This window comes from Cryptomeria japonica, chromosome 2 (assembly GCF_030272615.1).
Source record: "Cryptomeria japonica chromosome 2, Sugi_1.0, whole genome shotgun sequence".
NCBI classification, from domain to species: Eukaryota; Viridiplantae; Streptophyta; class Pinopsida; order Cupressales; family Cupressaceae; genus Cryptomeria; species Cryptomeria japonica.
In genome coordinates this window covers 96,761,014-96,773,514 of record NC_081406.1, presented here as the reverse complement: position 1 = coordinate 96,773,514, position 12,501 = coordinate 96,761,014, and the positions used below count along the sequence as shown (strand labels likewise).

General features: G+C 35.9%; 1 protein-coding gene across 1 annotated transcript in view; it reads right to left on the bottom strand.

Moving 5' to 3' along the window:
• Nucleotides 1–12,501, bottom strand: part of LOC131050804 (DNA (cytosine-5)-methyltransferase DRM2) — a 194,268-nt gene that overhangs the window by 144,196 nt on the left and 37,571 nt on the right. The window contains exons 3-5 of the mRNA XM_057985081.2: nucleotides 8,753–8,849; nucleotides 8,612–8,658; nucleotides 8,374–8,505 (exon numbers count right to left, since the gene is read on the bottom strand). Of these exons, the coding sequence (XP_057841064.1) occupies nucleotides 8,374–8,505; nucleotides 8,612–8,658; nucleotides 8,753–8,849 (276 nt within the window). The remainder of the gene's footprint in view (nucleotides 1–8,373; nucleotides 8,506–8,611; nucleotides 8,659–8,752; nucleotides 8,850–12,501) is intronic.

Here is a 12,501-nt window from a genome sequence, read left to right as displayed (position 1 = left end):
CGCTAGCTTTATTATGGATTCTTAATCTTTCCAACATGGTATCAAGGCCATTCGATTTGCATCTCTTTCTAGTTGAGACCCTTCACCAGCTTTGTTGAGATCCCAAGAGTCTTTAGATTGGCGATATATCTTTTTGCCATTTCATTTGGCGCCATCCAATTTGTTCCATATTTCACTCTTGGTTAAATTACATCAATATTTTTGTAGGCTATTTGTGGGCCTGCATCATCAATTCCTTGCGATATTTAAATATTTTAGACTATGTATATTATTAAGCTATTTTGGAGCCGATTCGATCATTGTTGGTGTGGTGATTGCATTTGGATCATTTTCATATCATTATTGGTGGCTCAAATAAAAGTTTTTTTTGGAGGTGGCCATACTATTTGTTAATGTGTTTTTTAGGCACTTCGAACACAAAATAAAATACCAAGATATCTTCTCTTAAACAAAATCTTCCCAAATGCTAAACTATGTGATCAATTGGAAGACTCCAAGAATCTAAAATGTTAGGTCTTGACGTGTGGATAAGCTCAATGGTTTGATGTGATATTGCTAGAATCACAAGGGGACTTACATTGAACGCATGAACGTTGCTGGAACTTGGGAATTTACTCATCTAACAAAGAAAGAACAAAAGGAAAGGGTTTAGGAGGACTAATCTACCCCTAGAATGTAGGATGTTGTGAATGACTTGGTGAGACTCTACTATACTTTGCTTTGACAACAATGAACAACTCCACAAAGCTAGTGCAATCTTCTAAGGTAAATATATGATGTTCAAATTACCACCAACAACATAGACACCATCAAGGCAATGCATATCAATGTGTGAATAGTAATTGAAGTTAAGCTTGAATAAGGATTACAATTGACTATGCAAGGCAAATTTACAATCAGCAAACTGCTAGTAGTGTGGATATGCGAATATCACCATTAATCATTCACAAAATATTTCATTCAATTAACCAACATTAAAACAAATGAGAAGTAGAAACCATGCAACTTATTGGAACAACACATTTCACCATATCTTCAATGAAAAGAGTATATTCATTTACAAGACTTAGCAACAATTTCTTCTTCGCTTATTCTACTCTACTCTAACTTCTAATTCCTAGTTGCCTTAGCAACTATTCTTCTACTCTTCAAACATTCTTCTATTAACCTTTACAAATGAGAGCACTACGCCTTATATAGAGGTCTCCATTACAATGAATGGCTCAAATTGATTCAAGATCAATGGCCAAGATTACAAGATAAAATCCTAATTAGGGTTTGTTACAACCACCATTACATTGGACAATGAGAGATGAGGATAGGTAAGATAAATAATATTTGTTGTAGCACCACATGTCACTTGTTCCATGTTTGGATGAATGTTGACTTGGTACCCTTTGATTGAACGAATGGTGACTGGGAAGCCACCTCAACTTGCATTGTAACCTTAATCAATTTGCCCTAGACATTCTTCATGATGTTTGGAATTTCTTGTGATACTTCGCATTTCATCCATATGTTAGGGAATTCTCCTTGAACTATTTCTTCGTTAATGTTCTTTAACTTTGAGATCCCTTGATGTAGTTCCTACTTCATAATGTGGAATCCCAAATGCTCATGTCTTGGATTTGCCTTTTCCTTCATTTGTTCATCATCGTGGTGAAGCTTTCTTCATGTCTAAGCTAAACCTTCTCTTTGCTTTTGAAAATACTTGTCTTGAAATCCTCTTCCAATCCTTGAAATGTTGATCTTCCTCATTCGCATTGCATTTCACTTGCTTGTCATCTTGTAGCCGAACCTTCATCATTTGCTACTTTGAAGTGTTGAGCCCTTGGTATCCCTACAAGCTGCATCCTCTTTCATCTTAAGCCTTGATCATCATGCTTCCCTTCCTTGTAGCAGATCTGCAAAGCAAACAAATATTGAATCAAACACCTATGGGATAAACTTTGCTTCAACCTTGGTGGGAAATCGATCCTTGTAAGGACTAATTCAGTCCTTGAAATTTATCACTGTCTTCATGATCATTTTCTCATGATGGAAATCTGAAGGTCATAGGGACTCCTTGCTCTTAGCAAATTTCACTCCATTTTGATGCCTTACCCTTGGAGTGGAGATTCGATCCACGTAGGGACTTCTCATTCCTCATGACTTATGCTCTTCCTTTGTAATTCTGCCCTCAAGTGGAAATCTGACCCTCATCGGGACTGATTGCCGTTGAAAATTTGTATTGATTCGATCACCATTTGGAGTGGAAACCCGAACCCCATCAGGACACTTCAATGCTCCTTACTTTGCCCTCATTGTTGATGGGTAAGTTGATTGTTATACCTGAGTGGAAAATTGAACCGCATAGGGACTTTTGCTCCCAACTTTTGTCCCAGATTGTTATAGGCAATTTGAACAATTAATTTTCCACAATTAACTTAGGTTCTGATTTTTAAATGATTTCTAAATTTATTAGCTTAAAATCAGAAAATTGACGCTATGAGACATAATTCTGGAAAATGCAAACGATTGGATCAAAATCTAGAAATTTCACCTTAAGGAGACCTGATTTTCAGACTTAAGAAAGCTTTGATTTTAGTTTGTAAGTCTGAAAATGCCCTCTCAACTTAGAAAATTGAATAATGTTGCAACCCAGATCATTGTCTCAGTCTAATTTCTGAGTATAAAAGTCTGAAAATGTCTCAGAAAGCTGAAATTACTTCCTTAACTCAGAAAGTGAGATGATAAATCTGCAAAGCTCAGTTGTTTGTGTCTGATTTCTGAGTGCAAAAGTCTGAGACAAAGTTTGAAAATCATTTTTTATCAGCTGAAAGTCATTCTTCTCCTTGTGCGATTATCATTGTTGATGCAATATGTATTTGCTTGGCTGGAAATGAGACATTTTCTCTTGAAATGATAGCTGGAAATGGTGTTGGAGATGATACGTTTTCAGCTAGCAATGTCACCATCAGCTGGGCTGCAAAACGTCTTTAATGGTGCCATCCTTATGCTTGACGTCTTAGGCAATTTCACTTTTCTCCTCCTTCCAGCTCACCTGAAGTCAAATCAGCAACTTAATGATATCATATTGCTTGCTGGCCTGTGTTCTTATTCAGCATTTCACCTCTTGTTTTCACCACACAACAAATGTGGGACAAATAAAATGTTAAACCAGGTGGAAAATAGATATGCATAAGGACAAATTTATCCTTGAAACACTTACATTATATTTGTTCACCTGCTTGCATGTTTATTCATTCTTACCTCATTTGTTTCCACTCCACAATGAATGTGGGATAAATATCATAAAATACTAGCCAGGTGGAAAAACGTGGGTCATTAGGACTAATGTGTTTTGACTTGTAAACTTTCTTCCCTGAGAGGAAATTTGAACTTCATCAAGACACTTAAATTTCACCTTAACTTAGTCATTTTACCATCAAATGGAAAAACGTGGGTCATTGAGACTCACTTTCCTTATGCATTTTCAGTTTTGTAAGCCTGGTGGAAAATGACCTCCATCAGGACTCACTTTGTCCTTAGTTTTGTCCTAAGTGGAAATTCTCTAGTCATCGGGACTTTCCACAATATCACTTGTAAACTCAATCCTGGAGTGGAAATTCGACCTCCATCAGGGCTTTTATGATCTTTAGCATTAAATTAACACTTATTGCTTAAGATGGAGTGGAAATTCATGCTCCATCAGGACTTTGTTGGTTTCATCTTTATTGCTCAGTGGAAAAACGCCTCCCATCAGGACTTTTGGTTTTATGACTTAACAACTTGGGGGAAAATATTTTCCATCGGGACTAAGTTGATTTTCACACTTTAAAAGTCCAAACTTATCCATTTTCATCAATTTATGTAGTGGAAATTCTATTTCCATTGGGACTTTTAACATTTTCTCAAAATTGGCGGGGTGGAAAATAGAAGCCCATTGGGACTTTGTGCATTTTTGAGTTTATTTCACCTCCTAGGAGTGGAAAAACAACTCCTATAGGGACTTTTGGCATTTCCACACAAAATTTACATCAATTTGCAACATTTTTATCATTTGGAAAAAAAACTCGGCCGACTGTGCATAAAGAAGAAAAATGACAGAAATGAAGTTTATTTATTATTTTTTGTGTTCTATTTTGTTGAGGGGGGGAAAAAAACTCTTCCAAACACTTGACTATTGATTTCCATCAATTTGAAGCAGATTTGAGGCGGATTTGAGGTGGTTTTTGAAGAAAAATCAGATTCCCGAGTAAGGTTTCTGATTTTTTTTCTATGTTTTTTTAAAACATTTTATTTATTTTTTGTTGCATCTAGATGAATAGAAAATCATTCCTAAGTAGTCAAAAATGTTTTTGAGTCATTGGAACAAGATTTAACACTATTTTTGACAAGTTTTGTTTTAATTTTTCACAATTTTTTTGAAGAATCTCTAATTTTTCAAAAAAAACCCTATAGTTTTTTTTTTCAACTTTGAATGATGTCTAAAATTATTTAAACTAATTTAGATAGTTTGCTAAATTGTTTAACTAAAATATTAACTTTGTCTTTTCACTTTGTATGTGTAGGTTAACAGTTAACCATTAATTCAGTATGACAAATTCTAATTGGCCACTAGAACTATGCCCATCTGGATATGTAGACACCCGTCCTAAAGGTGCTAGAGATAGGGCTTGGAGGTATACTTATGAAGGACCAAAACCTGGGACAGTGATTTGCATAAAATGTGAAAAAATAATTCATGGAGGCATAAACCACCTCAAATACTACCTTGCAGGCATCAAGAAGCATGATGCTAGAGTATGTCGTGCGACCAACGATGAAATAAAAAGAGACATGAATGCCTTACTTTCAGCTTGGGAAGAGAAGAAATTGCAAAGGGGGAGGGCAAAACTAGCCATGAGATAAACCATAGCTGAATCTCAAGGTGTTTCAATTAACATCGAAGAAGAAGAAGAAGCACTTCAGGGCATAGTGGGCTCTCATCGTGGCCCATGTATCCGCAAAACCAACACCACCTCGACCACCGCTACTGCTTCCTCTAGTAGAGTACCTGGCACTGCTGCATCACCATCAAGGACACAGTCCATAGGTAGTTATTTTGTGCCCAAGAACACACCTAGAGAACAACCATCATTAGAGGCCACTGGATGGAATAGGGAGGCACATGAGAAAATAGACATTGCATGTGCTGATTTTTGGTACTTCAACAACATCCCATTCAATGTGGCAGATAGTCCTTATTGGCTGAATTTGGTGACTGACTGCAATGACAATTTCAGGAAAGGGGTACAAGGCCTCTTCTCGCAGGGATTTGAGTGGGAGGTTAGTAAATAGTCCACTTGATTTAATTTTTAATTGTTTTTCAAATTTTCTTGTTTATTAAATCAAAATTGTGTACTAAGACCTAATTTCACTTTGTTCTTGGAAGTTGCTCACAAATGCAGTTGATAGGGCAAAAGAAGTGGTGGAGGACCAAAGAAATGAATGGAGAAAATATGGCTGAACAATTCTTCTGATGGATGGACAGATGGCAAAAACCGCACCATTATTAATTTATTGGTTGCTTGCAAGGACAATGTGGTGTTCTTGAAATCGGTTGATGCCTCCAATATGGTGAAAAATGCAGAAACATTGGTTGGAATGTTGGAGCACATTGTCTTGGAGGTGGGAGTAGAGAATGTGGTGCAAATCATTATAGATAATGCAACGGAATATGTGACAGCATGTAGAATCCTTTTGAATTATCACCTTCATCGATATTTTCATTTGTTGTGGCTTTGTTTTTCTTGGTTGTATCTTTCATAAGAATAACTTCTTTTGCAGGTAGAATCCTCCAAGAGAGTCACCTCACTCTTTTTTGGACACCTTGTGCAACACATATCCTTGACCTTCTTTTGGAGGACATAGGAAAACTTGATTGGGTGACTCCAGTTGTGGAAGATGCAAGGAGGATCACGAAATATACTTTCAATCACCCTTGGGTTCTACATTTGATGAGAGAGCACACCCAAGGGAGAGATTTGGTGAGAGTCAGTGTCACAAGGTTTGCAATGATTTTCTTGACGTTGCAAAGCATTCTTGTTGCATTGACTTCTTTGAAACAAATGTTTGTGAATCAAGCATGGCTAGACTCACCTTATTCAAAGAAGGCTGAAGGAGAGGGTTTCGCATGCATAGTCTTCGACAACCATTTTGCACAAAAGGCTGCAGAAATTATGAAGGTAACTTCAAAACTTGAATTTTTAATTATTCTTGATTTAAGTCTCTCATTACTAATTTGTAACTTCATTAATTAATCTTTTTGTAATTTGTATTTTTCAATTGTAGGTGTCAGATCCCTTGGTTAGTGTTCTCCGCTTGGTAGATGGGGATAAAATCCCATTGGGGTATATTTATGAGGCCATGGATAGGGCCAAGGAGTCTATCAAAAATTTCTACAAGGGGGATAGACTCAAATTTGATTCCATTTGGGAAATTATTGATAATAGGTGGAACAATCAGCTACACCAATCCATTCATGCAGTAGGGTACTTCCCCAACCCTCGTTTTAAGTTCAGGGGTTCTTACTCAGATCCTAATGGAGAGGTCATGGAGGGCCTCACTACATGCATTCAGAGGATGATACCCGAGGTTGAGGTGAGAGACCTCATTGTCGGCGAACTCCAAAATTATGAGGAAGCAAGGGGTAAGCTATTCTCTTCAGAGTTGGCCAAGAGAGGAAGAACCACTCAATCCCCAGGTATAAGTTATAACATGTGCCATTTGGATTTTGAGGTCTTAAGTGATTGATAAATTGATAAATTATGTTTTCGCTTTTCTCTTTGCTTTATAACTTTTCAATATTTTTTTATTTTGCCGATGCTTGGTGGCAAAGTTGGGGTGGAAATACCCCAAATCTCAATTTTTTTTCCCTCAGAATCTTATGTTAGCCTTGTAGTTCATCTAGTTGTGAGCGCAATTGGAACTTGTTTAAAGCCATCTACACGAAGAAGAGGAGCAAGTTAGCACAGAAACGCCTCAATGACCTTGTCTTTCTGCAATATAATCTTTGATTGTACATAAGGAAGGTAGAGGAAGCACCAGTTGGTCCAATTGACTTGGATGATACAGTGATTGGACATCACAGGGGAAACCTCCATTGTTTACCGAGAATGACATCACTGATTTGGAGAGGCAAGCTATGGAGGAGGGGGTGGATTTGGTTTCATGCTGGATGACATTGAGGAGGAGGAGAATGAGGAGTTATTGCCAGTGGCAAGAGCAGGTAGAGACATAGCTTCATCTAGAATGGAGGACGAGCCATAGACAGAGCCAGACATACAGAGCGAGAAGGCACAGTCACGTCCACAACAGACTTCTAGAACTAGACCCTCTAGTTCTACCTCTCCCCTAGTTTTTGCTAGAGCTGGGAAGAGGAAGATGTAATTGTAATGATGTATTTACTTTTAGTTTTACAAAAACTATTTACTATTTTGCTTCCAGCCATCAGCATTCCTCATGAGGATGCAATTTTGTACCCACTTTGCATTTAAATATATCTAGACTCGGCTTGTTTCTTTTGTGTTCTCATTTATTGACTCATTGGATGCATCTTCTCATTGAATTTTGCAAAAAAATGCATTTCTAATTAAATTTTAATTGTGTTTTTACCTTGCCGAGTTTTTTGCCAAGTACTGGCCGAGTTTTTCCCAAGTTTTTTTTCAGGCCTTGGCGAGTTTTTGCTAATGGCTAGTAGTTCAACTATGGGAGCTCAAATTGGTTAGAAGCCTATTCCTAATAGGGAGGAAAATTTGGATACATGGAAACTAGATGATTGTGGCTCGCCTTTTGCTATGATTCTATAACTCTACATAACAATTTTGTTTTTCTCTTTGGATATGTATAAGGCTTATCCCTGCCTAGACTTTGGGGTGCGACTATCTCCACCCAATTTTTCTTATGATATAGTATATTTTGAAAGACCTCTGCAATTAATATAAAGTCTACAATTGTTGGTCCCATCATTTATTTATAAATTAAAATACTATATTCCAGAATCATAAATATTAAAAGAAACTCCTTCAAAAATTTAATCAAAATTCATAAAAATCCTTGTAATAATGTTTTAAAAATTTCCAGCCCCACCATTTCATCCAATTATAACAATTTCTTCCTCAAAACCTGTCACTCATGTGACCGTTTCCTAATTCCTCAAAAATGTACATGTTTTATGGTTCAAAGTTAATAGAAGAAAGTGTTTTCCAAAGTTGTAATACGATGGAACTGCTAATGTGATTCAAACAGGAGATTAAAATATCATATAGATATGAATGACTTTATAGAAAGTAGAAGACAAATGCCTGTTATAACAGCCATCTTATATCTAAATAAGACTCATAGAATTACCTTGGGATCCCCATCAGACATGTCTTCAGTTTTCACTTTTATTTCCTCAAAATTGTGCTGATTATCAAAAATTAGTTTCACTGGATCAATGTTTGAATCCTCATGGATTGAATCTAATGAATAATCAATAGCCTGTAAATAAATAGCAATAATAGTTAGATTCAAAAACCCAATACAAAATTTTCTCCTTTCATGAACAAATCTCCAAGAGGAGTTAAGAAATTGAACATTTACTCACTTTGCAAGTTAAGAGATAATCCAATATTTCATTCCAATTCTCACTTCCTGACCCAATGGAAAAAGTATTAAGAGAATAAAATGATTGATGTTCTTTTGAATAAAAGACTAGCTAATCAATTAGTTAAGGATTGTACCATACCATGTATTCTAATAGCTTTTTCAACCACGGTGGAAGAATATCCCATATCGACAAAGTGACATATAATGGAGGTCCATGAGGTATTAGAGGAGCTTGCCTGCAAGTACAGAATGAATGGACCTAAAGTTAATTTTTCACAATTATGATTAGATTTCAAACTTTGGATGTCCAAATTTTACAAAACTAATATGGTCTGTATGTTGCTTCTGGATTTCAATCACACTCCATGATCCATCGTCAGGATGATAGAGAGCATAAGTAGAAAAAATGGATCACACAAAAACACTCAAATCCATTTTTGATGAAATAAATTTAGTTTGAAGGATTTCAGCATAGATTACTCAGCCCAAAATCCATATATGAGGTACTCAATTCAAATTCATCAGACTTTCAGTTAAAAACAAAAATGGGGTGATGAACAATGGTATAAAGGATATATATTGCTAGCAAACTTATAAAGCTAATAATTTTGATGATATAGAGTCCAAATTGTTTTAAGAAAAAGTATTTATAATTTATTTATTAAATAGAAATGATTATAATTAGAAGTTTTAATAAAATATTATATTAAGAGAAAACAAGCTATAACCGACACAGCCATAATTATAAAATTATATTGAAACTAATCAGCTAAAGAATAAACCTCAAAGTAGGTGGGAAATCTTTATCATGAGGCTTGAATAACCAACTATGAGGGCCATCTTGAAGTAACTCCTAACTAGTATTATCATCCTGTGGAAATTGTGTTCATTAAACGATTAATGAGGAAAAAAATCAATACAAAGAAACATATATCCTAAACCAAAGGAGGAAAGTCAAAACTTCTTATGAAGGCACTCTTTGATATAAATAACTTACATATGAAACAAAGAGAATTCTTGATTAGAGAGGAATTGATAGGAATGGATGGAAGGAAGAATTCCTTTGCTTTCAGATGTTTATGAAAATCTTTTATGATAATATATTTCTGGCTTTGCCGTTTATTGATTGAAAAAAAATAGAGAATTCTTGATTACATTATGTAAGAGATTATATTTGATGAATGACTCTTGGAACCTATTAAGTGGTCAGGGGAATGTCTTCTGATCAAGTAAAAGAAGATTTTTTTGTATTTATTGATATAAATCAAAGATCAAAGATCAAGGCTCCAAGTAGTGTTGATTTTTGTAGCCCCTACAATAAAATGAAATGAATCCACAGTTTAATTTCAATGAACTTTCAAAATATGCTTTAAAACTTGTAATAGACCACTTTTTGAAAATTATTTAGAACCTGCAAACATCTTCATTTGTTCTAAAACTTTTTACAACAGAAGCTCCCACGTTCATCTACATAGGTAGATCATTATTTTTCTACCAATAATGCAATTTTAATTTTCAAGTCAATGTCATATGCTGCCCTATTTTGCCTTTGTATTTTTTTTGTTTGTTTTGTGTTTTGTACTGGTTTTGAGATGATAAAGAAAGCACAGATAATAGAGTAACTAATAGCAAATTAACAACTCAGAAAAAATGACAAAACTCAGAAATATACAACACTGAAAATTCTAGTTTTTATTTATTATTGAAAATACACTTTTTCCCAAAAGTAAGAGCAAATCAAATCATTAAATAGCATTACATATCTAATTCAAATATACCCAGAAAATGTAGTATTGAAATAGCTTGAGTTGTTCATAAAGTTTGCAAACTATCACTCCGAAAATGGATGCCAAGCTCCAGAAAACTCTAGCAAGGATAAAGAAGATTATAACAATATAGTTTCCCACTCTAGACACCCCCAAATTGCTGAAGAAGACACCACTACCCTAACCAACGAGCTCTAGAAAGCTCACATCCCTTCTTAGCAATGTACGACTAGCCTTGAGGAAAAGATATGACCATCAAAAGAAATGAATGAACAACAAACCCTCCTCTTAGTCTTCTTCGATCAGCCTCTAACAATTTGTTTGATATGCAATAAACCCCTGTCAAAAGTCAAAACTGAAATGGAACTCCACAACTATGCTCAACTATAACTTCTGAGATGAAATCACCAAGATATTCTCCACATGGAGAATGTTGCTGCAAGATTTTTCATCCTCACAGATTGGAGAACAACAATCTCCTCAGAAGAGGAAGCAATATCCAAATTATCAAACTCAGCATAAGAGAAATGAACTCCAACTTTCTCTTCTATATTTTTCCCAAAAGGCGTTGTCAGCTTCTCCCTAAAAGTCTTTTAAAAATATTAAAATAAAATCAAAGTGTTCATAGAATGCATTTAAGTCACCAAAAGGCCCCCATTATTAAATATTTTCAATTGCAGTTAAATCGCGACACTTGAATAATCTTTATTTTAAATATATGAAATAATGATAAAGTTAAATATTTAATTACATTTTATAAATATTTTCATGGGAAGGGTAATTTACACCAAATGGAGTCCTATTCAGCTGATGGATCAGATTTTGAAAATTTGAAATTCTAGAACAACGGACTGAAAATTAGGACAACGAGCATGAAGAGGCTCCAGAAGGGCCTGAAAGTGAGCTAGAAGATAGAGGAGTGGTTGCCCGACTCTCGAGCAATCACAAAAATGAGTCTTTTAGAGTTCGGGGAGTGATAGGAGAACATCGTGTCATTGCTCTCATTGACAAAGGAGCGACTCGCAATTTCATTGATGAGAGAATTTTTGTGAAGAGGGGGCTAGTGACTGAGGAAGTAGATGGCTTCAAAATCACGGTAGCTGATGGCTCCACTATATAATGAAACCGAATGATTTCCAACATGTCTCTGAAGTTGGGAAATCATGAAATTAGAGATGACTGCTTTGTGGTTAGCATTGGAAGTACTGATGATGCAGTCCTGGGGATTCAGTGGTTGAGATCTCTTGGTGAGATCACATTAAATTTGCAAACTATGGAGTTGAAATTTATGTCTGATGGGAAGAAGGTGGTATTGAGAGGAATGTCAAATGGTGGTCTTAGAGTTGTTTCATTGAAAAGGATGGAGAGGCTGATCTGCCATAACCAAGTGGAGTGGGCAACAGAGTGTTTGATAATGTCATCAAGTTCACTCGAAGATAAGGGAAGCTACTCTACATACATTCAAGCACTAATAAAAGATAAGAGTAAGGTCTTTGGGAAACCACCTCTTGGTAGATCTCCTGAGTGTATGATCATGCCATCTAATCCACTTGAAGAGAAGAGAAGTTATCCTGATGACATTCAAGCTTTGCTTACAAAAATAAGTAAGGTGTTTGAGAATCCACCTTTTGGTAGACAGCCTGAGCATGGTACTGAACACATCATTGAGTGTGAAGAAGGCACTAAGCCTATTATGAATACTCCTTATTGATACCCCAAGAAGCAGAAGGACGAGATTGAAAAAGCCATTAAGGAGTTGTTGGACATGGGTTACATTAGGCCAAGCAAGTGCCCTTTTGCTTTGGCTGTTGTATTGGTGAAAAAGAAGGATGGGACCATGCATATGTGCGTGGATTACCGAGCACTAAATGAGAAAATCATCAAGAATTGGTACCCTATTCCGAGGATTGATGAGCTCATTGACAAGCTACATGGTGCAGTGTTCTTCTCAAAGATAGATCTTAGATCGGGCTACCATCAAATCAAGACGAGAGCATCAGATGTTGAAAAGACCGCATTTAGATGCCACTTTGGGCATTTCAAATTTCTAGTCATGTCTTTTGGCTTGACTAACGCTCCTGCCACATTCCAGTCTTGCATGAACAAGATCTTCCAGAAGCAG